This window comes from Leptonychotes weddellii, chromosome 9 (genome assembly GCF_054177405.1).
Source record: "Leptonychotes weddellii isolate Sample4059 chromosome 9, ASM5417740v2, whole genome shotgun sequence".
NCBI lineage: Eukaryota > Metazoa > Chordata > Mammalia > Carnivora > Phocidae > Leptonychotes > Leptonychotes weddellii.
In genome coordinates this window covers 86,993,750-87,021,379 of record NC_138377.1, presented here as the reverse complement: position 1 = coordinate 87,021,379, position 27,630 = coordinate 86,993,750, and the positions used below count along the sequence as shown (strand labels likewise).

Here is a 27,630-nt window from a genome sequence, read left to right as displayed (position 1 = left end):
AACCCCTACCTGCTGCTCCTGGCTGACCCCCAACAGAGCAGCCATAGGTCATGGAGGGACCCCAGGGCCGGCAGGGATCGGCCTCCAGAGGACAGGGCAGAGACTGTATCTGAGGATGAAGAACCAGCCGTGTAGGTCCCTTTGTGGAGAAGGAGCCCTTTCCTGTAAAATGGGGACCCTGGTACTCGCTGTCAGCCTGCTATCGATCAAGAGAGATCATGCGTCAACTCTGATGGTAGGAGAACACATTTTAGTTTAGGAACAAGGAATAAACAGGGCGTGTCTGTTTATCCTCAGTTATGAACGCACTTCCCATGTTGCCTTTTTCTGCAAATGGGCAGGCTGGATTTCTCAGAACATCACCATCTGCAGGCATATTAATTCTCCCAGTGTTTACCACGGACCCGCTCCCATCCTTCTAATTTCAGAAAATGGTTCTGGGCATGAAAGGCCACCACGTTCCACTTCCTCAAGCAGCCTCCAGCCATTCACCTTGGCTGTTTCTTGGTGGACACGGAACCAAGCTCTGGAGAAAACAAGGGAGTTAAAATAATGGCAGAGTCAAGATTCCTGTCGGATGACACCATTTATTGAAAGGCAATCCTGCTTTATCCAGTTCACGTACATGGAGGTAGCTGCCCACAACATCTCTTCCCCATGACAAACCAAAGCAATCAAACATCCCCAAAGCTGAAGCACAACAGAATAAAGCTTCTTGCATTTGTCAAAGGACACTCCGAAGCAGGAAAAAAAAAAATTATAAAGATATACGATGATTGTCTCCTCGGCATTGCATTAGGCCACATATTGGTTTATTAAATAAAATATTTTCTTTTTTTTTTAAGCTAGCTAAATATTCTTGAGTAGGGTTAGTTCTTAAAATAATAAACAGGAAAGAAAATGAGTATATAATAAAATCAAAGAATGATAGCATGTCAGAGCTGGAAAGGACCTTGAGCCATGGTCCTCATGTATTCCAGGCAATCTTGCGCTCTGAGAGCACACGCCCCGTCCCCCATCAAGGTCACCCCCGTCAAGGTCACTGGGGCAAGAAGAGTGAGGACTTGAAAACATCTCTCAAGGCCCAGTCCGATGTTCTTCCCACCCTGCTACCCCACACGCCTCACCTCCAGCACCAAGCCCGTGTAGGCTGATGCCTTTGTTAACATTTACAACGGCCCATCTTTTACCGTGAGGATGCAACCCTCTGAACAGGGATCTCTTTTCTCTTTCCATGGGCACTTTTGCCTCTTGCAGCCTGGTGACCACGAGGAACTGCCAGAAACAGTGACTTTCTCACAAACCTCAGATAGACACTCGCCCCACCCCATCCCTCCGCCAAGTTCTTGCACCTCTGACCTTCTCCTGTCCCACCTGTAGTTATGAGCGGGCTGAGGCATCTGTGGGCAGACTTCTTGGCATATAGCTAATGACAGTGAGTGGAAGCAGCAGGGAAATCAGAAATATAGTGAGGGTCGGAGAACCCCCGGGGAATTCCAGTGAATCAGGCTTGTTGTGTCCCCAAGAGGACAGAGGCGCTCCAGGGCTGGGTACGGAGGGGCTAGGCCTCGGTGTCCGTTTGTAGGACTACTGTCCTGCACTCTAGGAGGGCATTTGGGTCTGTTTTATTCACTGCTGTATTCCCAGTGTCAAGGACTGTGTCTGACACATGGTGGACGCCCAATCAATATTGGCTCAATGAATGAATGGTGAAAGGGAGCAATCTCTCTGCACCTCAAATGAGTAAGCAGAGGCAAGAACCACTCCAAGCCAGCAGAGGTGGGGCTCCCTGTCCTGTTAGGGAGGCAGGGGTGGGGTGACACCTGCCCTTAAAGCAGGCTGATCACTCTGAATCCTGTTCAGTGGGCTCTGAGCCCTGGTGTAGCTAGAGCACTGAAGCTCCCTGCTCCTCACGGTAACTGTCATGGAGTTCTCTGGTCCATGGGCTTCCCGTCTCTTAGGATACCTGGGGATACTGCCAACCCAACTGAACACGATCCTCTCCGCCCCCGTATATAGACACATCCTACGAGGTTCTCTCCCTGGCCGTGGCCCTACTGAGCTGCCTGCTCTACACCCTGGCCCTGACCTGTGGGCGCCCGGCTGTGCCTGGACTCGGCCTCTGGGCATCCATGGGACCAGTGGCAGTGGGAGGTGACACCAGGAAGGCCAGGAGGAAGTACTGCGATACTACAAGACTGCAAGTTCCCAATTCCACATTCCCTGTAATGCTGCCCCAGCAGTGTGACCTCACCCAATTCCGCTTCCTTCGTGCCTGGTGCCGGCCCACGGCCCTCCTCCGTCCCAGGAAGCCAGAAGGAGCCTTCCAGTCTGCACCTCCTGACTTTTTTCCCCTCACTTTCCTGACATAAACTCGAGATCCAGCTCAACATACCCCTTGTCTACACATCCCCCAGCTTTCACGGACTTCCCTCTTCCTTCCTCCCCACACTCACACGGGCCCGCTTACCCCCTCTCCTCCCTCCCCCCATGACCTTCCTGGACACCGCCCGCCTCTTCCTCACACCCTCCCACTCCCTACCCAGCAACCATCGGCCAGAGGAGGCTACCTGGAGGCCTGACGCGGGTGGACAGGAGGAAAGGACCAGTAAGAAACGACAGGAGGACCCCAACCCTCCAGAAACCACATGATTTGTCGAAACCCTTATTTACGAGTCTCCCCACCCCAACTGTGGAAATGAAATTGCAGTTGGTGACTGGGAATTGGTCTCAGCATGGTTCAGAAATTGTAACAACATTCTAGATAAAATAAGTAGGCAGGGCCACAGATACCCATGACCTTCTGACTTTCTCTCCCTCCGTAAGTTGTTCACCAAGACCACTTGAACTTCTCTTCTCGGGATTAACTGTCCCTTATCACCACGACAATTCCTTTTTTCCAACTCTGATGTCAAAAGTAGTCTGTATTCTACCCTCTCTCTCTCATCTCTATGTCTTCATCCTTAAAACCTCGTAGCTCCATGTTTTAAAAAATAAGAAGAAAGATGTGTGGAGTTTACAAACAAGCCATCCTACAAGCTTCTGTAACATTCCACAGTGGAACAGCTGCAGCCCAGGAGAATCTGGATTCAAATATGTGCAGTCTATGCATCATCTCCTCCCCCGCACAATGGCTATTAAATAACAACTAGTAGCCTTTTGGACCCTTCTCCTTGGCCAGGGAGGGAGGAGGGCGTAGGAGCACTGTTGCGAACAGTGCGGCGGATAGCTATGCAGAATCCGGGCTTCCTCCCACTGAAATAGAGCCTCCAAACCCACAGTGAGTGGTGGTTCCTATGCCTCAGGCGCCAACATTTAAACTGCTACCTGTCCGAGCGAGGAGAGGTGCGCTACCAACTCAGAGACCCCGGGAGGAATGCAATGTGGAGGAGTCGGCCTGTTCTGTGACGAGGAGGTGCACGGGTCTCAGGTCTCAGCTCCGCATAGACGCTGCCTCTCCTGCTCTCCGCTGCGGGTGGCTGGCTGCGGGGCCCTGCCAGGCATGACGGGCCACCGCAGCCCCGGAAGGGGCCTCACATCTGGCTGGTGGCGGCGCTGTCCTTGGGGAAGCTGTGGCTCAGCGGCACCTCGTGGAGGCTCCCCCCATCCGTACTGAGGTCATCATCGTCCGTGTCGTCCAGCACCTTGCTCGGCAGCTTCTTAAGTCTGCCGAAACAACAGGGGGCATGTGTCCCGGCCCTGGGCTGCAGTTTGTCTCTGATCGGGGATGAAGGAAGGGTCTGGGGTTCCCATCTCTCCACCCCTCTGGCTGCCACGGAAGCACATGAACCGGTCTGCACCTGACAGTTCCTTCAGCAACAGGGAGCAAACTGCCTGCAAGCGGCCGGTGTTGCCAGGAAGGGTTGGACGGGGCTGGAACAAGTTCAGTAGGGCTGATTTTTCCTTTCGCCTCAAGCTACGCTATGTCTCGTCAGGGTGCTGTTATTGATCCCATCTTAATTAAAAATTTTGATATCTTGTTTACCATGGGTTGTTTGCATTCACTTTATATAACAGCGCATGAATTATCTATCTTGATTACCAAGATTTTTGGTGCCCCCTTAAATGGTGCACCCTAATGCCAGCCCTGGGGCCAGGCTCTTAATAGACAGGCCCTATTTATAGGATTCTCAACGGGCTGGGGTCTTCTGTCCATTTACAAGAGAACCACCTGGGCTACCTGCATAGTCAGCCTCTGAGAAAGGCTCAGCTCTATGGATGAGCATGAACTTAATCTCACCCTGTACCCCAGTGACCCTGGGGCAGGGAAAGTGACCCCCACCCCAGGCCCCTTCCAGTCACGGCAGGGGGACTTTAGAGGCAGCTCTCTCCTGAGACCAGGCCCAAGAGAGTCTAGTCTTCATGGGGATATGAAGCCAAACCTTATCTTATTTCTCCCTAAAAGCAGGACTCCTAAGGGCTGGTCTAGAGGCTGCCCCCTCCAGGGTGGTATGAGCTAGGTCTCCTGCTCTGAGCCTCAGTTTCCCCTTATGGACAAGAGGGATGGAATCTGTCTGGCTGACAGCAGGGGATTGGTATGGGGATGACACATGTGGGGTGACCGAAGTGGATGTGGCCACTCTCGACTCTAGGATGGGATAACCCCGAGAGGCAACAACAAGGAACTGGCGTCAGACATCAGCAGTAAGCGTGCCCTGACAGTGTCGAGCTCTCCTCAAATGTCAGGGGGATCACGGTCCCTGCGGGGCCACCACACTCGCCCACCTTAGGTCCTTCTTCATGGCATTGAGCTGTCCCTGTAGCTGCTCGTTCACATCCATCTGCTCCTCCAGCTCCCTCTGCAGCTTCTTTTTAGAACTTTCTAGTCTGTCGATCTCCTCCTCAGCCTCCTCCACTTGCCGCTTCATGGCTTTCAAGCGCAAGCTCAGCTGCATTGGGAGAGAAGGCAGGTTGAACGCCGGCTGGTCACCCAGCCCAGCGGGGATGGAGAAGAGTCCAGCACAGAGAGGTCTGCAGTCCAGCCGCCGTCCTCCCCAGGCGACCAAGAGGTGGCAAAGAGAGCAACCGGTCTCAGCTCCGGGGCTGAGGGTTGCTGAACCCCCTGCTAAAGTAGGCTAGAAAGGCCCCATTGTTCTACAATGTACCTGGGGAGAGGGGAAGACAGGACTCAGTCTCTACAACTCTATCACCCGCCCACCTGGGGCGGAAAAATCTGAGAATAAGGGTCCCTCACCTGGTCCTTCTGATCAGTCAGTGACAGGTGCTCATCATCCACCTGCATCACCAGCTCTTTCACCTTCCGCTCCAGCCGGCGGTTGCTGAGCTGGAGGCTGGCCCGGTCCCTAGAAGGGCAGGGGGAACAGAACCGAGGACCCTCTCATCCAGCCCCACAGGAGGCCCTGGCCAGGCTGTGGAGGCAAGGAAGCTCCAGCCAAGCGGCCTGGTCAACTCGTGGCTTAGGGTCGGAGACATGCAGTGGTCAGTCCGGGAAGAAACGGGGGCTCCATGAAGGGGAGCGACTTGCCCGAGGCCGCAGAGCCAGCGACAGGCAGAGCTAGGAATGGAGCTGCCCTGCGTTCTTCCGGTCCCAAGCTTTACTTTGTAAGGCAGAGGGCCCCCGACTGCCCGAGTATGAGCGGCGTGGGTCTACTCCAGGCTGCTCCAGCCCAGCCCCAAAGTCCTACTAGGAACAGATCATGTACAGTGCTATATGCACGCACACCTCACCCCTCAGGGGCCAAGAGTAAGAACGGAGGCCAGTCAGGCTCAACCGGGTGCTGGCTGGCCCTCGGGCTATGATCTTGGAGCCAGATGCAGAGAATCTCCTGGAAAGGAGGGAGGCCCTCTGATCCCAAGCATCTTCCACCCACTGTGGGGGTCCTGCCCATTTCTGAGCCAGCACTGGGCCTCTGCTCCAATACCTCTGGCCCCTGGGGTAGAGTGGACCCCCTGCCTCTAATCCAGCTCAAACTCAGTAGCTGATGAGGCAGCCTGTCATTCCGAGGGGTGGAAAGGAGCAGCCAGCACAGCGCGGAAGCTGTGGGCTCAGGCGTGGGACGCCTGCGCTAGAGTCCGCGGGCCAATATTCAGCCCTGCTACCTTCCCCAGTACTTACTGGCACTGGTCTTGCTTTTCTCGCCTATTGTACTTGCTCCACCTTCCTCACAGGAAGGCTCATAAGGACAGGAAGAGGCACAAATGGGAATGTGCTCTGGAGTGTGGACACCACTGCTCACCGGGCCTCCGCACCTCGGCTGGCCAGGCTCACCTCTCCTCGCTCTCCAGACGGTCCTCCAGCTCAGCGATCCTGGCCTCCAACTGCACCACCAGCCCCTCTTTGCTGGACCTGTAGGAGCCTTCCAGGTGGATAATCCGGCTCTTTAAGTCCTTGTTCTAGAATCAGACAGGGATGCTGTGAGGGGTTGTGCGTCTGCCGTGCTCTCTGTGCAGAGTAGAGTACAGGGTGAAGCCAGCACGTGGTCAGCAACTGTGATGAGCCCGCCCTCCACACGGGATGCATGGCCCTGGGGGACCAGGGGAAGCCGGGCATGTCTCTAGGGACAGGCCTTGCACTCCACTCCTGGCATGCTGAGAAGAGATTCTACCACATTCCCTCCTGAGCCCAAGTGAAATCTTTGGCCGTCGTAGGACTCCTGGATGTCAGGCAAACACGCATGGCCTTGTTTTTGTATAAACCTATGGGGGGGAGGTGGGGATGGCAGGAGAAACAGGCTCCTTCACCAAGATCATATAGGATATTCAGTGAAGAATTTACATGAATAGCATGTAAAAGAAACGATTCCAAAACAAAACAAAAAAAAGAAATGATTCCAATAAGCTCTGTTGGCAACTCATGGCCCCCATTTTTCATTCCCTTTATGTCAGAATTTAGCCCTCTTAGGATCTAGAAGACGCCACCCGCAATTCCTCCTCCCTAGCTGTTCAACCTCCAAGCAGATTTAATATTATTGGGAAAACCTCTCTGGAAAAGGCCTTCAGAACACCTCCACCTCTCAGGTGAGTTAGGCCCCAGAGTTCTTGGGGTGCCATGCAAAGGAGACCCCACCGAGGGGGTCTAATCCAAGACCAGCCTCACCTGCCTCTCCAGAGAAATCTTGTCACACTCCAAGTCCTGCTTGACAGCTCTCTCCTGCAGGAGCTCGCTCCTCATCTGCTCCATCTGCACCAAGGAGAACAAAGCCCAGCAGTTAGAGGGGCTGTCTCTGTATCCTTCGTGTTGATGTGGTCCCTGGGTACCGAATTCCAACCACCAAGCCAGCTTCTCTTCATCATGCCATCTCCTCTTGGGGGCAGGGGCTGTTTCTTAGATATTCTTGGTTTCATGATGATTGCAAAGACAACGTTACAAACGACGGTAACGGTCATAGCAAACCCTGCTGTTATGGGCTGAATGGTTGGCCCCCCCAAAAAGATACACTGAAGTCCTACCTCCTGGTACCTAAGATATGACCTTATTTGGAAACAGGGTTTTTACAGAGGTAACCAAGCTCAAATGAGGTCATTAGGGTAGGCCCTAATCCAATATGACTGGTGGCCTTATAAAAAGGGGAAATTTGGATTCTGGGACAGACATGCAGCCAGAAAAGACAGCCACGTGAAGAGAGACACACACACAATGCCACGTGAGGACAGAGGACTGGAGGAAGGCATCTATGGTCAGGGAATGCCGAAGAGCCAGAAAGCTGCCCGAAGCCCGGAAGAAGCAACAGAGAATTCTCCTACAGGTCCAAAGAGAGCAAGGCTCTGCTGATACTTTGATTTCAGACTTTTGGGCTCCAGAGTTATGAGATAATAAATTTCTGTCCTAGGCCACCCCATTCGTGGCACTTTGTTACAGCAGCTCCAGAAAACGGAATCACCTGCTTAGCACTCCACAAGCACTATTACTGTCCCCACAACAACCCCAGGAAGTAGGTAATCCTATCTCTGCGGAGGGCACTGGGGTGTAGAGAAGCTCATCAACTTGCATGGTGCTCAACCATCCCGGCCAACTCGCCCAACTCGGAGGATGTTCTCGGGGCACAGGACTTCCGATGCTAAAACTAAGCATCCGGGCATCATTCGTCCGGGGATGATTCAGTGATCCACCTTGCCCGAGATCTACACAACTAGTAAGAGGGGGAGCAAGCACTCATCTGAGTTCCTGACTGCTGCAGGGTAAGTTCAAACTTTGGGAAAGGCTTCTACACTTAGCATATTTCAGACGCTGCTAGATTTCTCCCTTTGTGTACCAGAAACAAAAGTCAGCAAGAACACTGGGCAGCTCTTGGTGATCTGGCAAAGGCTAAACATTACTGAGGATTTTGTCTATGTTAATAGGAAATGAGCCTTGGGGTGCCTGGGTGGCTCAGTCGTTAAGCATCTGCCTTCGGCTCAGGTCATGATCCCAGGGTCCTGGGATGGAGCCCTGCGTCGGGCTCCCTGCTCTGTGGGAAGCCTGTTTCTCCCTCTCCCACTCCCCCTGCTTGTATTCCCTCTCTTGCTGTGTCTCTCTCTGTCAAATAAATAAATAAAATCTTTAAAAAAAAAAAAAATAGGAGATGAGCCTGGTGGAGCAGTACCCAGAGAGAAATCCCGTGGCCTGCCTCTGTTCCCCAATCCCCAGCGGGCTTTCAGCAGCAGTGACATGAACCCCAGACCCTGTTCCCAGGACTGTCCAGCAGAGGGCAGCCTGAAGAAGCTGGGAGAACTGACCGCGTGAACCAGTAAAATAAAACCACCCCTTCCTTCATAAGGTTCAGCCTGGGTAAGAGGTGCACCCACGAGTCCCTGGATGCCCGGGGTACACCTGTAACAGTCTCACTGGCCTGGTCTCCACTTGCATTTTCACCACCTGCACAAGCACCTGAGTAAAGGAAAAGCCCACCCCTCCCCCACCCTCTGCCTGGAGAGCAAGACCTTGCGGGGTGAGCCAGGGATAATAAGAGGAAACGCTGGGACAGGCTTGCATCTGCTCCGGTCTCCCGCTGTCCCTGCCACAGTGCATGCAGGGAATGACAAGCAGCGTGGTGTGGGTGGCCCAGAATGGGTGACAGGGAGGGCTGAGGAATGAGGCTGGTGATGGGCAGGACCTGGACCTGGAGAGGCTGGGACTCTGCCCACAGGTGAGGGAGTATCTGTGTGGTCAAAACAAAAAAAACGCTGACACTTTTGCATTTCTGGCCAGCAGGCTTCTAAGTCAAGGGAATTCAGAATTCTACAGCAGGGGACACTGACACCGAGGGCAGGGATACATGTGACCAGAGAGAGCAGACTAGAACCCAGGCCAAGCCTACTCACAGCCCACTACTCCGCCTGCCCTGGCTCTCTGGACCAACTTAGTGCAAAGGCCTCACACGGATCTAGGGTTCAAATACAGCGGTCATGTAAAAACCAAGACCTGGGAAGAAGGCAATCTCCTTAGGGCACCCTTGTACGCTGCAGGGAAAAAAGTGCCAGCAATGCTAAGGGTCAGCCAGCAGAGCAGGGAGAATTCCGTCCGTGGCCCGGCTCCCACCCAGCCTGGCCCCAGAGCCCTCGAGAATCACCTGTTACAGAGGTGCTGGAATATTCCTGTAACTGCCACATGAGCACAAAGTCCACAGCTAACGAATGCGGGCTCACAGCCCCACTCTGAGCACGGCCTCCAAACCGGCCGACGCAGCACACGGAGCACGGAGGACGTCAGCACGGCTGGGCCACGGGACTGCCATGTGCCTCCCGGGGGAGAGTGTTCTGTTCACCAGAACACGGTTAAACTGTCACTGTGATGGGAAGTCATTCCACAGCCGAGCAGCGGAGGCCTGGCTTCTCCTCTGGCTCTGAGTTCACTTGTGTGTGACCTCAGCCACCTCACCTCCGGGATGCAGACTCATTTCTAACACAAGGCACTTGAACGAGATAGCCTGTGAAGGCCCTTCGAGGTGGCTGGTCACACAGTGAAAGCACATTCTGGTGGGTGCAGAGTGGCTCTCCCCGTGAGGAAGCCAGAGGCCCCTGCCCCCATCCTCCGGCCAGAGTAGCCGCCCCATCTCTCCAGACACTGAGGAGTGTCCCCAGAAAGGACATGAACGTACTTGCGTGCTGGGGGACAGCTGGTCTTGGAATGACGGGATAGGTGACAGGATGAGTTCGCTCCTTCGACGTTAGCAGCCCTAGGACACTGACAAAGACCAACACAGGACCTGCCCTAACTGTAGCCTCACGGGGGACAAACGAGTAAGTCCCATATGTGTGGCGCATGGCAGTGGTCACAGCCCAGGCATAGAGGGCCAGGGAAAGGGCCCCTCAGCTGTGACCCACCTGAGAGGCCAGGCTCAGGCAGGGTAGAGAAAGGGGCAGGAGAGGGAACACAGCTTCCCAGACCAGGGCCACCAGTGAGTCAGAGTGGGAGGTAAGCAAGAAGATGGGGTGCTCGAGAAACAAAGCACCGGACTAGACATGCAGGGGCAGGAGACAGGCAGGTTAAGAGAGAGGGGACAGGGAGCAGTCCCATGGGGCCTGTTACTACATGGTGACCAGAGAGCTTGGATTGCACTTACTAAAGGAAGTCTTAAGCATTTTTACAGTGCTGTTCCTTTAGTCCTCCATCCCCCCACCCCCTCGGAGGAGGTAGGTCCCGTACCAGCCCCATCTACCCCTAGAGTCCAGGAGAGGCTGCAGACAGGTGCAGAGACGGGATGGCACCAGCTGAAGCCACGGGCCTGATGAGCTCCCCAAGGAGAACTGTATGAAGAATGAGGAGGCCCCAGAGCTGTGCCCTGCGGAGCACTCCCCCTAGGGGAGACTGGGACGAAACCAGGATACTGCCCTGTCCTGTAAGCCAAGAAGGGTGAGGACTGAGGAAGGTCAGGCAGAAGGAAGCCTGGGGAAAAGTGCCTGAGCTGGACAAGAAGTCGGCTCTGGAAGGCTCGGCAGAGAGGTGAACCCAAGTGCAGAAACTGGGAAGGTGCCGGGCACGAAGAGGTGGAAAAACGCCTTTCCTCGAACTCCAGCGGCGACGAGATGACAGCTACAACTGGAGGGCTGGGGATGTGAGGGCCCCAAAGAGGGCTGTAATAGAGGCGCCCCACACCTATTAGCAGGCGAGGGTGAGAATCACGGAGAAGGGAAAAGTTACAGACGCTGGACAGTGACGAGAAGGGAGTTGAACAGGGAGACTGACTGTGTATGGGGAGGGACAGGATGTAGGCCTGGTGCCGGGGGCAGCATGGAGTGGGGGAGAACTTTCTCTGAGCCTCTGAGAGACAGCATAATGCAGGACTTAAGGGAGGCAGGCTCCTGTAGCTCAGCGGCATGGGAGGGAGGGAAAGGAGCGAAGGGAGGGGAAATTATTTTTCCAAAAGTGGGGGATAAGGAAGAACTGTGGGCTTGTAGAGAGAGAAAGAAATTTAGAAATTTAGTTGTGAGGCATTAGGCTGAAAAATACCAAAAGACAATAAAAGGCCGGCAGAGTGGAGACAAGGGTGTGGTTGTAGCTGTATATGGCATCTGCTTTTAGGGGGTCAGGTGGTGGTTTCTGCAACTGTGCTCCAGGCCTGAGGACCGAGGAGGGAAACATCAAGAATCAAAAGCCCCGGGTGACATGCCCGGGGCAACTGCGAGTGTCCTGGGCACGTCTGGGCCTATCAATCCTCCTGCCACTCTCTGAAGCAGATGTTATCACCCCATTTTCCAGGTGGGAGGTTCAGGAACGTTGGACGCAGCTTTGGGATTCTAGCCCAGGCTTTCTGGCTGAAAATCATTCACTCCTTTTCTCCCTCTCGGCAAACGTGGAAGACCCAGGTCTCTCAGTGAAGGGCAAATCGTACAAGGCAAGAGCGTTCGGGCAGGGACTTCCACAGTGGAGTGAGGCAGACAAGCTGCAGGGAGGGGCTCCGGGACCACCAAGGGGCCATGCAGCGCTGGGCCCAGACGGGAGTTCAGGAAAATCCCTGTGACTCCAAGCAGCAACCAGTGGCCAAGTCTAGCTCCCTCAGTGCCACTGACTGGAAAATCTGGGTCCTGCCAGGACACGGGCCTCCCAGTGCACAGGAGGGCTCAGGGGGGCAGCATCCCAGAGGTCTCCTCAGGTTCAAGACCTCCCTGGAGGGGCACCTGGGTGGCTCAGTTGGTTAAGCGGCTGCCTTCAGCTCAGGTCATGATCCGAGGTCCTGGGATCGAGCTCCATGTTGGGCTCCCTGCTCAGCAGAGAGTCTGCTTCTCCCTCTGCCTGCCGCTCCCCCTGCTTGTGCTCTCTCTCTAACAAATAAATAAATAAAATCTTAAAAAAAAAAAAAAAAATCTCATTGCTAAAAAAAAAGACCTCCTTGGAGAGCCCCAGGCAAATGGTGATGCTCCCAAAAAATCCCAAACAAAACAAAACAAAACGTCATTATTTATACTCCCCTACATCTCTTCAAAAGATGGCTATTAAAATGGAAGTGCAAAATAAATCAGAGTGAAGAACAGGAAGGAACAAATGTGCAACCATAAAACTTAACAGTTACTGTGACGGGGCTGTCCATTTTTTCTTACTCTTTCGCAAACCAGGCCTTTTAGCAGGCATGCGAGGCTTCCTTCAATTCTTCAAAAAGGACAGCCTGACAGAAAATTCCAAAATAAGTCCACTACATGAAGCCTTATACAAGGAAGACCTTGTGAAGTGACGGACAATGCTCCCAAGGCTGGGTTTTACCGTAAACCAGAAGTGCTTTAGCCCTGTCAAAACAGTGATCCCTAGGACTGGTCCAGTGACTTGAGCCCACACTGGGAGAAGAGAGGAGAGGTGAGAAAAGAGGAAAGGGGAGGGGATGGGAGAGGGGCGAGGAGGGGAGGGGCAGGGAGGGGAAGGAAGGGGAGAAGAGAGGAGGGGAAAGGAGAGGAGGGAGAGAGGCAAGGAGGGCAGGAGCAGGGAGGGGAGGGAAAGGGAGAAGAGAGGAGAGGAAGGGGGGAAGAGAGAAGAAGGGAGGGGAGTGGAGGGGAGAGGGGGGAGAAGGGGCGAGGAGGGGAGGGGAGGGCCGGGGAGAGAAGGGAAGAGAAGAGAGCCGCTGGCTTGGCCAGCTTCCTCCTGTGGACCAGAGAAGTAAATCTGTGGCTGGGAAAACATTTCTTTTATATAAGCTTAGTGCTTTACATGTCGTTTACCCTTCAACTATACTAAATAGACCAAACAAAAACTTTTCCAGTCAAATTAAAAACAGAACAGGAGCTGAAGGCAACAGTTTATCAGAGCTGGATTGGAGAAATGCTAAACCCTGAGCATCTTGATCGGAAAGAACAGTATCAGATTCCACCCATGACCCATCAGCCTTCCATGTTAATGAGAAGCCAGAGATATTTATGATCGCTAATAACAATATTTTGCCCCATCACCTGTGTTTACCATTGGGCTGTAGAGGGCCTTGGGACCTACACTCCTGGCTGGTATTAAAAACACCAGGAAGATCCTCAATCATAAGAGAGGAAAACCATTATTAACCAACTATACACATTGGGTTTTAAGCCGTCCATACAATCGGAGCCAGGTCTGAGACTAAGGAGCATTTCAATTAAAAGAAAAGAAGCTCCATAATTGATGGTTCAGTCACTGACTGCAAAGGAGCCTTACTTCCCAGTACCATATCCTGCCGGATGCATCACCCTGGTGCAGACTGAGGAGCAGGTGTGAGCCAACCACCTGGGAGCAGTTCCAAAAAGGAATGCAGGGGTCTGCAACTTCATCCACTGGGATTTATTCTGTTGTTGCCAAGGCAACAGGGAAGCCTTACTCAGCCCCTGGAAGGATCATAAAGCCACCCAAAGCTCTGGAGTTGGTGTTTTTCCTCTTGTCTGCCTATATTAGAAGAATCATCTTTCCACTGAGCTGGGTCATCATAGCTTCCATGGCCAAGAAAACGCCTCTCCATTGAGGCCCAGCCCAAGTGTTAACTGTTTGTACTCAACCACCAGGAACAGCACAGCAGCGCCCAGTGAACTAGAACACGTTTAAAACACACCAATGCTGGGCCTCTCTTTTACTATGTAAATCCTGGACTCACTGGACAGTCAAGAGAAGATCATAAATCCTCATCCATATTAAAAGACACCATGGCCTTATTGTTAACTTGTGAAGAGAGGCCCCAAATGTATCTGGGGAGGTCTTTACCAGTCTTAAGTCTGATGCTGGAATGATGGGAACAGGTGGGAGGCAGTAGGCTCTGGAGTCAAATCCTGGCTTGGCCTCCAAGCTTCAGGACCCTAGGTGGTCACTTACAAGCAGAAACAATGACACAAAAGCATGTAAGCAGGGCACACAGAGCCCAGCACTTAGCAAATCCTCCGTAAAGATAGCAATTGTAAATGGAGACACGGTTTTGGAGGAAGGAGAGAAAAAAGGATTTCTTTGTATTTAAACAGACCAAAGCCGGTGAAATACCCACTATTTAAATCAATTTGCCTTCAACTTACAAGCCAGAACCCTTCCTGAATCAGGTGAAACCATATTTGGGTGAGAAAACAAATACTCCTCACCTCTGTTTTACAGAGTAGATAAGACATGACTTTATCAAGTCTAAATTCATCCCTTCTCCTTCATGTTAGTCAGATTTGGAAACAAAATTCAAGCATCCAAAAAGTTTGGGGAAAAAAAAAAATTTCTGTTAGGATTTCCTGAACCCATCAGTCTGAAAAATTACATCCTGAGCATGTACGGAAAAGAACGGCTGGGAACTCACAAATAATGTGCCCAGCATTTACTGAGTGTCAAATGTATGTATAAGAACGGGGGGAAAAAACATATAAAGGATAGGATGTTTGATCTCATAACTGCCTTTTCTATTCTCTGTCCCCGAACAGCCCAGTTGAGCTTCCTCCTGGTCTCCCCTTCTGCTGTCCTAACTCCCAACCCCACTACATTAATCTTTTAAAATACCCCGGGTGCCTCATTGTCTGCTCTACAACCTTCAATGGTTCCCCACTGCCTTCAGGATAAGGTCCATTCAACACCCTCAACCTGCCTCTCCAAACTTATCTCCTACTATTCCCTTATGGAAACCAGAAACCTATCACAGTATTCCGTTCATTGTCCCCCAGACACTGTAAATATCCTACTTCCCAATCCTAATTCACACTATCCATTCTGTCTAGGATTCCCTTCCCACTCCTTAGTTTGTCTAAATCTTACCCTTTCTTCAAAACTAGCTCCAGGTTCACCTTCCTCAAAGAACTCCCACCATCACCCCTTGCTATGATGGCCTTTCCTTCGTGAGCTGCCTGAATCCTGCACTTGGCATTTAGTATCTGTTGCTTTTTCTTATTAATCATCCATTTTGGGGGGCATCCTCCATCTCTTCAAACACTCAAGGACAGGGGCCACTTTTGATCATCTCTACAGCCTCACCACAATGCTATTTATGCACACAGCTCATAAGGTATCCAGCATACCTTATGAGCACCGAGCACTGGTAGAACCCTGTTTGGGGAGTCAGGAGATTTGAGGCCAGCTCTGCAACTGACCACCTGTGTGAGCTGGCCAGATGGGGGGAGGGGCGCGACGATGGGGCTGGGCCTCAGATCTCTTGTGCACTGCACCAGAAGTCTGGGGAGAGGAACTTGGAGGTCCTTGCCAGATCTAAGATTCTGTGAAAGGGGTTGGCCATTTGCTCATATTGCTGGAAAACCTTTTTTTTCCCCCCCTAGCTTTTCTACCTAAGCCCTGCCACTAAGACTAGGGAAAAAATGAGAGATGTTTGGGGAAGGCAAAATTCAGAAGGGGAGCTTATAAGAATGCAGAGTTTAAGTAAGAGCTGTAACCTTTTTCCTTTTCAATTTAAAGAGAGCAAGATCCAAAAAGTCTAACTCCCTACGCCTTCCCTTTTCAGTGCCTGGAAGCAGTTTGCTGAGCTTCTGGGGCTGATGCTATAAATCGGGTTGGAGATATCAGACAGGCAACATTTCCTGTTCTTTAGGGGATGTCCCTGTTAAGGAGGCATCACAGGTCAGTGTTTGGGGGGGGAGAGGAGAAGGGGTCTTAGGTTTGGAAGTTTCCCCTCTGATTCTGGCAGGAAGGCAGCAGGCTCATGGCCCAACAAGTTAACGTAAGCGGATCAAAATTAGGGCCCGACTATCTATACCCAAGGCCATTCCTTGGAACCTTTACTTTAAGAGGCAAAAAAGAAGTCTCAGATTGACCCCAGCGTTGAATAAGAATTAAATGCTGTCCTGTGAGGCGGGTATTCAGTCAACCCAGTTCTCTACGCTACCCTTCCTCACAAATCCAGAGATAGCAAAGGCCAGAAGAGAGGCCTTACCTCAGGAGTTTTGTTTTGTTGTTGTTTTAGCAATTCCTACAAGGTGAACGTGATGCTCCGTTCCTCCACTATGACAGGCACCAAGTTTTACCCCTCAACCCCCCACCTCAGGGAGGGCAGGGACAAGAAAGGAAATAGAAGGGGAAAACAGAACGAACAGGGCAAACAGGCTAGAGGCTGTGGAAACCTCCCTTCGGGCACACAGCTCAGACACAGGGAAGGATGGGGGTTCGAGGGACTCATGACACTTGGCTAGACGCAGCCTTGTCAGAGTGGCTCAGTGTTGGAATTTGGAGAAGAGCCGCCCTTTCACAGACTATAATAATAGTCTGTGATAACGATAACTCCTCTCCCCCACCCCAACACTGACCTGTGACGCCTCCTTAACAGGGACATCCCCTAAAGAATGTGCTCAGAGAGGCTGGCACCTTCCTGGGACTCCATGGGGCTGGTGCAGGAGTTAGGCCAGGCACTCGCAAGCCCACGTTCTTTCCAGTAGACCAAGTTCATTCCCTTAACCTCCTCCCTGGGCTCACTTCACGTTCTTGGCTCGAAGTATCTTCGGCCATGGCCACATGACAGAGTGCAGCTCTATGTGTCACATGCTCAGGTGAGAGGAGAAAGAAGGGGACTGAGTCATCAGTTCTCTTCAGGCTGGGCCATCAGCTGAGCCAAGCAAGACAACCACTTTCTGGTTCATTGTGTCTGTGTTTTGTTTTTGGTGTAAAACATGGGGCTTGGGAAGCCTGTTTTGCCTGCCTGGTTATTGACAGGGTGACAGACTTTGCCACCATTCCTCCCTGCCTAAGCCACGAGCAGCATTAGCAAAACGAATTCGTGGCCACTTCTGTTATCATGAATGCTTAGCAGATCCTAAAATGCCCCATGGCACTGTGGGGGCTCAGCCACACTGGCAGGAACGCGTCACCAAGCAACTTTTATACCAGGGAAAGAGCCTATCAAAATGCAGACTTCAGTAAGAACGTACAAGGGCTCAAGTGTCAAGGTTGGGTGATCCATTTGAGGTTTCCATGAAAGCCTTTCCCTAGCTTCTGCAGCTCCGGTTGGCTGGGCTGCTCCCCCTTGAGCAGGATAACTGCTAGCATGGCTTTGGAACACGTAGACAGAACTGAATCTGAGGACAGAGGTTCGGATTGGAATTTCTCCACTCTCAGAAGCAAAACAGCACGACTGTCTTACTTGTTTGCAAAGAATCGGTCAACAGGGAAACAATGGAAAAGAAGCCAGTGATTTCCCTTCAACTTTGAAGAGGGGCTACCATCATGGAATGGCATCGTCCCCAAGCATTAGAACCTCCAGTTCTTGGTTGTCCGGAGGTGGTGGAAAAGTGGGGCATGTGCCGAAGTCGAAGAGTGACCAGAGGAAAGAGCTTCTTTGGATAAAGAAGATTTTGCCCAAATTAACTTGTATTTTAGATTTTTAATTTTAATCCTTTATATAGATAAAATTTCCTCATTTGTACTCAGCCTCATCCAAGGCTTTTAGGTTTTGTTTGCATTGCTTAATTAAGAAAGTGCCCAAAATAAATCAAGAGGTGAAGAACTTTCTGAATGTCTATGTACGGTTTCTCTGGTACCATTTTCAGAAGCCCAGCATACAACTAAGTTGTCACTGAAAATACATCCCTTCAGAGGTTTCTACAGGTAGCCATGGGTGTCATGTAAATGAAAGGCTGAGATTAGTGAATATAGGTTCTTTTCAAAACTGTCACTACGTATTCTGAATATCGTCCCATAATGCTTCCCCATGTGATCTGTCAAATGGTTTGGGCAAGGCAACCAGTGAAGGGAATCACCACTTCCCAATGAGAGGACTCCCTATCCCCAGGACAGAACTCAGCTGCTTTAAACTTTTTTTTTAATTAAAAAATGTAAACAAAATTCAAAAACCTTCGGATTACATGGAGTGTCATTTAGGAAATTAGTTCTATTATCTACAGTGTGAAGACAGCGAACACGGTCCCTGGCTGCCTCCCAGTGTTGCTGTACAGATCGAAGGTAAGAGGAATTCCTCACCTTTGAAAACTGCAAAAAGCATTCACTTGGAAGAGGTTGTTAATGTACTGTGAATGCTTCATAGGCGTCTGTATGGCTATTTAGCTTGTAAAGTTCTTAAAGGAAAAATCTGCATCATGTCCTCCACTTTCCATGGCAACCCAATTTCACACAATTGCTTGTTGGACTAATGATTCTTAGAGCCTCTGCTCTAAGCAGAGCAGTTTGCCTATTATGGCTAATAGACTGTTACCCATAACCACTCTGGAAACTTCCACTTTGTGTGCTTTATGTTATATACTACACCTCCCTCTTCATGGCTTACTACAGTGAACACTACCCAGCCTTCCATCATTTCTATAAGGCAAGAACTTTCTTCCCTCTTCTAGCTGAATCCTTGGGTTTCACTTCTCACATTTCCTTTTCCATGAAGGACAATCCATTCATCATTCAACTACATACAGCACCTGTTCCCTGCTCCGAGTGATCCTCTCAGACAGCAAATCTGAGTTATTTCTTTCTTCTTCCAGTTCCATCTCCAGCTGAGACACCTTGTCCTAAGAAAGAAGGAAGACACAAACATAGCCCTATTAAACTCACACTGACCCAGGTGGAGTGCAAGGACGGCCCTGGGGAATGCAAAACTCAAAAGCAGATCAGGGCTGAGTATCACTAGAGTTTGGGGAAAGGATGCATCTCCTTCTCATACAGCCCAAAAAACCGAGTTGTATTGCTTTCATAATGTAAGATGTAATTGTGCATCTCAAAAATACATGAAAGGAGACAAAATATTACCCCGAGCCCTAACATAAGCCCTGTGGATATTTTAGCCTGTTTCCTTCACATCTTTTGTCCCCCTTATGAATCAGTAACTTTACAAAGATCTACCTAGGCCTAAGATCCCCAAGTTACCTGTTAAAAGGCAATGTGGGAGCTCAGACATCATCCAAGACACATTTTTCTAAAAATTCCAAGCTCTGGACAACGCTTTCTCTCCCTCCTGCTCAGAGTTTCCGAGAGCCTTGCAGGAGTAAAGGCTACGACTTACTATTGCCCCCGCCTGCTTTTCTAGGACACCTCACACACTTCGTGCATTAGGCAGTCAGTCCCAAATCTGCACCTGAGTAACCCAGAGACAGCAGTGGCCCAGTCATTACAGAAGAATTGTCATTTCTGTCTTCCTTGCTGGGTCCTCATTTAACACCATTGAGTGCTAAGAGAAAAGCATGTCAAAGTAGCTGTGTGTATGAAAAAAGAGGCTTCTAACACAAACCACCCTACCTAGAAATAGGGGCTTGTAAGGTCTATGCACATGTTTCTCCTGTCACTCGCCAATGTGTCATATGTCTGCGTTAACTGAGTGCCATACTTGGTAAAAAAGCAATTGGCATCGTGAGTTTTGAAACACAAGTCTGCAGCATCTGCACGTAAATACTGTCTCTGCAACTGTCAAAGTGGGCTGGCTGATAAGCTCTGGACGCTTCTGTAAAGGCCAAAAATCAGAGCTACTCACGTGAATGAGTAAATGTCTGTGAATGCCTTCCCTGCTGGTGAATGAAATCTACAGGGAACCCAGAAAGCTCTCTCCCGTGAGCTGAGAGGCTCGAAGACCAACTTGGAACAGAGCACCGGGTTCTGCACTGACCCTCCTCTTTGTTCCGTGGTCCCTGACGCCTCCGAGGCCAGTTCCGCTCGTGGCAGAAATCACCGAGGGTCCACAAGTGCTTCATTTACGTAAAACAGCCACCTGAGTTTCTGATCCTACAGAAAATGCCCATTGTTGAGAGAGCTCTTGAGTCCAGAGAATTAATTTGTTAAGTGCTAGTGAAGGAACAGGCAAGATATTCATCACAGCAAGCTAGTCCTGCCAGCTACCTCTGAGGGGAGGAAACACTCCTCCAGCGAGCTGCTCTGGTAGGGCCTTGAGAGCTATTCATTTTGTCATTAATGGAGAAATATCTAAAATAATGCCCAGGGGCAAGGGAAGCTCAGTCATGTCACTGCTTCTAGACCTTGATTTGGTAAAAGGAAATGTTCTTTTTAGTCAGAATATTCTAGAAGAAGATGACAACCCAATGTTTAGCTAAAAGCACCTCCTCACAGGCCTCTCTTCCTGTCTAAAATCTGTACTATTCAAAACCCACCAAGAGCATTCAGGGGCCCAGGTCAGGGGTCATTACACCAAAGGTTCTCACACCGCTGTCCAATGCAGCTTTAGCTTGCTTTGAACCAGATTGTTTGGGTCCTTGAAAAATCACTTCCTAGTTAACTGGGTTGACCTTAGCTTGCCTTAAAATGACCCCCTCTAATGAGATCAGAAGCAGGAACAATAGCAAAATACACAGCAATCCTACAAAAGGACAATAAGACTGTAACCAGGTTATTCTAGTGTCTAAAAGGGGCCCATCTAATAAAATCTTTAATGGTTGAAATATCCCTCCCTAGCTGGAAATTGCTACTAAGTCCCCTGGAGGTTTTAAAAGTTATTTTTATTTATTTGCAAAATTGAATCAGAAATTCCATTGACTTTAAATTCAAACCATCTCTCCCTGTCCTTGAGCACTGTCTTTTTACCAAAACCTTGACAATTTTAACTTCTCCCATAGGTCTGGGGCTGATTCTCTCCCTCACTAAATTCCATTGGGATGTGGGGTATGTGTGTTTTCGGGGGGGTGTTCTGGTTTGGGGCTGGTTTTGTTCTTGAGGATTATTCTTTTGTATAAGCTCAGGTGGACTGATGTTAAGATTCCTCCTGTCCTGCTCAGTAGCTTGTGCATGTTTTGATTCTATTACTTGATTCATATTTTTCTACCATGTTGTGAACAGGTCACCCCCAGCTGGTGACCCCAGTGAGCACATTCTGACATACTGTCTTAGACTATGTACATATGGTGTATCCAAAAATGAACTGAGCCACAGTTTGCTGCTAGCTTTGGCAAAGCTGGATCATGGGACAGAAAAAAAACAAAAAAGGGCCAGAGTTAGGAGACAAGAACAGAGCATGCGGTGTGACAAATGAGAGCTGGGTGTCCCCAGGAGTTAGGTGGTTCGGGTCCAAGGCACAGCTCAGCCCCTCTCTAGATTTGCAGCCATCTTGTCTCCTCTGTAGTTGGAAGCACCTCCCAAAGCAACCAACAGAAAATGCACTATGTGCCCTTATGTAAAATCACCTGGCCTCTTTCCGGCTCTGTTTTGCTTCCTCTTCAAGACAATGAGGGCACTGTGCTAAACTGTCCCCATCATTCCTTTTGGCTCTGACAACTTATGAGTCTATGAACTATTAGCTTCTTCCTCAAATCAAGAAATGACTTTACTAATGTCTGGCTGTTCCAGAGAATAAAAACCGAAGGCATCCCAAAGGCTTAGGTGTGCACACAGAGGTCACTTCTCTTGTGTCCCATGCTTGCCCTGCACAGGCCCCGGCTCACACTCGTATAGCCTACAGACCTCCATCTGCTTGACGAGTCGGCTTCGGTCGTCTTTGAGGTGACTCTTGGCCTCCAGCTCGTACTCCAGGTCCTTCAGCGTCTGCTCCAGAAGTTGCCTTTTTGTGAGCGCTTCATCCTGAGCTCTCTGGTAGTCCCGTAACTCCTCCTCCATCAGGCGCATCTAGAAGGAGGAGTGGGTGGTTACCTGGGCTGCATCAGGAGAGCATCTGGACAGACAGTGCAGAGGCTGACCCCAAAGATGATCGGGGGATGCCCACAGAGTGCAGTCCAGAAGACCCTGAGCCAGTTCCAGCTCCCTCTGGGCCTCAGTTTCCTCTCCTATAAAAAGCAGCAGCTTCCTAGCTACAGGTAGCAACCCACTGAGTTATAAATTCAATTTAGTAGATGTTGGTCAGCATTTTGAAATTTAATATAACAGAAAATATCAGAGTAGAATACAAACAGATATTGTTTTGTGAAACCTTTGTACTAGACACTCATACATTTGTATGGATGTACATATTACTGGGTTGCGATGCGAGACGTAGTTCTTACTACATAGGCCATGGCCAAAAACACTTGAGAGCCACCAAACTAGGTAAGTGCTTCCTACAGTGTGATTTATGACCCACCTGTACCAGCATCATCTCAGTGGGAGGGCCAAAATGAGGGGAAAATAAAAATGAAATTAATGACCCCAAAACAACTCGCAAGCACAAAATCTAATAATATAAGCATGCACATTAGGTGAAACCATCTGCTCTCTAGAAGAAAATCCTAAATCAGCTGTCATAATCTACACTGTTCTTTTCATCCACAAGGTGGCACTGAACTAACAGCTTTGAAGAAAGTGCAACAAAGAGATTGCTACGCAAGGGGGTTGTCCCTGTTTTCTACTTCGCTGGAATCTCCCCGAGGGGACCAGCCACCTGTAGGTGCTCCTACACACTGTAGGTGCTCCTCATACACCTGTGTGGATTGATTCAGTGAAGACCAAGACTATCTGTTTTGTTTCCAACTTCCTTCCCTCTTGGAGCTGGTACAGGGTATTGGGTGAAGGCACCGTCTTAGGAATAACTAACTACACCAGGGGTTTAGTTCCTTCAGAGAGTCTATGACAGTGAGTGGCAAACTCCATTAGAGAACAGCATCTTTTGGGGGTGATTTTCACAGAGAAGTTGGGGAAACCTCAAAGATAGTCTGGTGTTGGGGGTGGGGGGGCACCAGGTTAGGCTAGTTTCAGAAGCCCAGTGGCAAAACTTTAGGAAATGGGTTCCTGGAAGCTGACAGGAACCCCTGACCTTTCAATGAGAACAGCACAGCCTTGAAGAAGACCTCTCCAGATAAAGACCGTCATCTGGTGTAGTGGTAACTGAGTCAAGGGCTCTGTCAAAAAGAATACTCAATGAGGCCATGCCCCACAGAACACGGAGAGTGTCTGGGATCCCAAGCACTGCTATAGCTACACTAGTGCTCCCTTGAAGTAGTCAGAACTCCCCTTCGCTAAGTGGGATTCAGACAATAAACCAACAGTGAACTCCAAGCCTTCATTCTCTAGAGATAACCTTCGTCAGAACTTCTTTGGCTCCACACCAAAGGCAAAACATGTCAAATGTCTATTTCTCTTAAAGCAAAGAAGGCAGTGCTTTGCCCCTGAGGACAGACCGACTCCCTGCCCCTTTTATGTTAACAGACAAGCTTTATCTCAGCTCAACCAAAACACAGGGTTGGGGGCCGTGAACAGAGGTGAGCTTGAGTTTTTCAAGGATCCAGGGTGACCCTGGCTTGTCAATTCACTTTTGTTTTCACCAACTCCACTGACTTCCATAGCTGGATACAGGGCAGTATCTGCCTGCAGTTTCCTTCCAGAACGATGAGGTGTCCATTTCTGCCATTCAGACGGAAACTGTGTCTCACAGGGCTGCACCACTGAGAAAAATCTAGGAAGGGCCATCTTTTGTTTTCACTGTTAAGGGATCTTGTTTTGAATGACTGCTCTTTTATGAACAATACTGATCTCCTTCTGGCCTTAACTAATCTCTCTGGGTCTCAGTTTCCTCATCCGACTAGAGGATCTCTAAAGTTCCTTCCAGTCCGAAGATTCTAGCAGAATGATAACCATCACACAAAAAGCAACAGGAAGGGCACCTGGGTGGCTCAGTCGTTAAGCATCTGCCTTCTGCTCAGGTCATGATCCCAGGGTCCTGGGATCGAGCCCCGCATTGGGCTCCCTGCTTGCCGGGAAGCCTGCTTCTCCCTCTCCCACTCCCCCTGCTTGTATTCCTTCTCTCGCTGTCTCTCTCTCTGTCAAATAAATAAATAAAATCTTTAAAAAAAAAAGCAACAGGAAGCCCTTTGCAGAGGTCATCATGACACTGTGATGTTTCTGAAATCAAAGCAGCGCACCATGTGTTTGTTGGTGTTCTGGCAAATATCCGAAACTCCCCTCCTCTGTTTGCCGTAGAAATGCAAATGACTTTCTTTTAATGCCAGACAGAACTGTGATGTCACTATGCTAATTTCAGTTACTGGGGTCCTGCATCATATGACCCTGCAGCAGAGGGGACTTGTTATCAGGATCCTTTCAGAAATGTTCTAGAAGTCTATAATAAATCTCCATTGCTCTTTCACACAGTTCCAGCACTGACTCATGGGCAATATTTCTTTGATCATCAAAGATATTAAAAGTTTGTTTTTTAAAGAAAAACTTGTTTTCCTGTGGAATCTTGATGCTCTTGGCACTGCTTATGAAAAAAAGCAAGCCTTGGACTCTAAAAAAAAACCCTTAACACTGGTGTCCAGGATATACAAACCCTCGGCTCTCTAGCCTCACACGTTATCTCATTTCATTATTAAATCATCGTTATTTGGTGTGTTTTTAAAGAGGTAAAAACAGATGCTCTGAAAATTGGGGTAAGTTGCTCAAGGTCATCCAGCTGGCAAGAGGCATAACGAGAAATCAGCATACGCCGTACTTGTGTTTTAGAACCTTCAGCTTTCCATTAAAATAATCAAAAACATTCCTTTTATTTTTCTCGGCTCTTTACAAGTCAAGACTGAAGGGAGCTAACATTTGAGTTACTTTGCTCTACACCTATTCCTAAATATAAAACTAAAAAATATGTTTTAATAATTTCAGTACTCATACATTCCTGAAGATTTCTTTTTGTCTCCATTATCGTTGTTCTGAAGCTCATGTCCACCACACCCGCTCTCATAAAAGTCTGTATTTTATAAATGAATGTCAAAAAGCAATTGTTTACTATAATCTGTGTTCTAGGGTTAAATTAAAACACTAATACACAAAGGGGCGCCTGGGTGGCTCAGTTGGTTGAGCGACTGCCTTCGGCTCAGGTCATGATCCTGGAGTCCCAGGATCGAGTCCCACATTGGGCTCCCTGCTCAGCAGGGAGTCTGCTTCTCCCTCTGACCCTCCTCCCTCTCATGCTCTCTGTCTCTCATTCTCTCTCTCTCAAATAAATAAATAAAATCTTTAAAAAAAAAAATAAAAATAAAAAAATAAAAAAACAAAAACAAAAAAAACACTAATACACATGAATCGTTGAGACACAGCTGGGTATACCAGTGCTGCTCCATAAATGGCAGCTAAACATTTTAGGCAGAAACTGTTGGATGAATTGAGAAAATGGTCACTTTAAAGTTGTGTCAGTTTCAGCCCGGGGCCCTGGGACTTTGTGTCTTAGAATGCCATTTGCCCCATGTGACCATCCTAAGGGTTAACACTGAAGAATCAAGTCCAAATGCTGTCTTCGGACGTACCCTGAGTCTCTCCTAGAAGAGTTGCAAAGCAGTCTCTAGTACAGCATACTCTGAACGGGGGGGGTAAACCAGGAAAGGATCTGGCCAGGCATTACCTCATCCTGCAGTTTCATGGCAGTCAGACGTGACTTTTCGGCCTCTGAGGTTTTCTCCTTCAACTGCCTTTGCATTTCTGCAAGCTCCCGGCGATTTTTCTCCTTGTACTCATCCAGCTGGTTCTGGAGCTCCAGGGTGGATACGCGGGACACCTCAACAATGTCAGCCATCTGGAAGGAGTGACATGGCTGTGAGCCCACCCTGTGACACTCCAGCTGGGGCCCGAGAGCTAGGTTTGGGTCCCATCGAAACACAGAACACATCTCCTCCTCTTTCTTCTACAACCTCCCCAAAGACTTTGCAAAGCACCTGGTCATGGGCTGTCCAGGCTTGGTCACCTCTAACTTGGAAGTAGCAAGGAGGAGTGAACAAGCACACCTTTTGTGGCTGGATACATAGACCTGGGTCATGCCCTTGCTTTGCCACGTACCAGCTACATAACTGGACCATGCCCTTAAACCTCACTGGGCCTCTGTGGTGTCCTCATCGGAAATACTGGAATCATCATATGTACCTTACAGGGGTGTTGTCAGAATTAATACATAAGAGAATTCCAGTTACAAAATAGCTGGTACAGTGACTGGTACATAGTAGGGATCAGAAGACGGCAGGCATTCCTGTTGGCTCCTAGAATGCAGGGAGCCCGTCAGCTTTGTGCCTCTCCCCCTTCTGGGTATTTCAGGGCAGAGATGAGCAGAGAAGAGAAGTAGCAACTACTAGACTTTGAAACTGCCTTTCACATTTCTGGACAAGAAAGATGGGTGCAAATGCAGACGTTACACACGGTTCTGATTCAGGTAACATTTGTTAAGTCTGCCCTTACGTGCCAGGCTTCTTTGGGTGATTGTTGAGAGGAGCTGGGCCCAGAATCCAGAGAGTACTGGCATTTTCTAGACCAGTTTCCCTTTAACTGGGATTCTCAACAAGTCCAAAGAGCTGCTTCAGGGGATCTGGAAATCTGACACATGCATGCTTAGACATCAGTGTAGGTTTCCTTAGCTCTCACCAGGCCCTCAGAGGACACTGGGCCCCAGCCCAGGTGTTCCCCCCACACCTCTTGCTTCCCCACCCCTCACCTCCTTCTGCAGTTTCTCAATGGTCTTGTCCAGGTGCCATCGCTCGTTCTCCATCTCGTTCTTCAGTCTCCTTAACTGCTCCTTCTGCTCTGTCTCATCTTTGAGCTTCTCAGACAACTGCTTCTGCTCCTGGGTGGCCCGACTCAGATTTCTCTGCACACGGCAGGGAAGGGACAGCACGGTCACCTACCTATCAGGTCAGCCCCAGGAACAGGGGGCAGAGGGAATTCTGCAGCCACACCACAAAGCAATCAGACCTGCTACATCGGTGATAAGGAAAAGGATCAAAACAAAACCATCCCAAGACACAAGGACACGGCTGGTTCTGAAATTCAAGGACCCAAATGCAAAGTTGACTCAGCCAAAAAAACACATGAGAATAAAGGGGCAAAGGATTTATTACAGAAATACAGAAAATGGCCAAGGCTGCTCAGGGCAGTGATTAAGGACAGTGTCTGAAAACATGAAATTTTCAAGTTCATGCTTGAAAATTGAGGTAAAGATATATATCAGACAAACCTGAACCAATGTGGCAATTTACATCCTGTGTTATACAGCATTACATCTCATGTTCTAGAATTTCCTCTGCTCTGCAGACGCTTCCTACAGTTAAAATAGCTAAAAATGAATCTATGAGGAAAGAGAACACTGACCCATAGGTCAAGAGTCCACTTGGGTAGAGGGAGTTGTAATCAACAAAATCGTGGTTGGACTCATAGACAGAAGAAAAAGGAATCCGGCAATCCACAGGTGGATAAACTTGATGAGTAAAAGGTGTGAAACGGAAAAGACACTAGTTAGAAAAGTGCAAATGAGTGTTATTTAGTGATTCAGCACCAAATCCTAGTACTTACCATAAAATGAAACTATCTTGAGTGAGCTATTTTCCCCAGGGTCCCCTGAAGCTCTCACCTCACCCAGTCACAGAGCCTGATATTCTTTATGTAAAAAGATGCAATTCTAAAACAAAATCCTAAAGTATCTTAAAAAGATTATGGTGGCCTCT

At 49.4% G+C, this 27,630-nt stretch overlaps 1 protein-coding gene across 4 annotated transcripts in view; it reads right to left on the bottom strand.

Moving 5' to 3' along the window:
* Positions 1–567: 567 nt before the first annotated feature.
* CGNL1 (cingulin like 1) overlaps positions 568–27,630 on the bottom strand; it is a 157,051-nt gene continuing 129,988 nt past the window's right edge. For 3 of the 4 annotated variants that reach the window (XM_081831147.1, XM_081831148.1, XM_081831145.1), the window contains 9 exons: positions 26,625–26,777; positions 25,548–25,718; positions 21,692–21,853; positions 18,712–18,801; positions 7,058–7,141; positions 6,230–6,354; positions 5,195–5,303; positions 4,726–4,889; positions 568–3,666 (listed from right to left, as the gene is read on the bottom strand). In XM_081831147.1, the coding sequence (XP_081687273.1) occupies positions 3,534–3,666; positions 4,726–4,889; positions 5,195–5,303; positions 6,230–6,354; positions 7,058–7,141; positions 18,712–18,801; positions 21,692–21,853; positions 25,548–25,718; positions 26,625–26,777 (1,191 nt within the window). In that variant the 3' untranslated portion in view covers positions 568–3,533. The remainder of the gene's footprint in view (positions 3,667–4,725; positions 4,890–5,194; positions 5,304–6,229; positions 6,355–7,057; positions 7,142–18,711; positions 18,802–21,691; positions 21,854–25,547; positions 25,719–26,624; positions 26,778–27,630) is intronic. The other variant, XM_081831149.1, reaches the window with a different exon arrangement.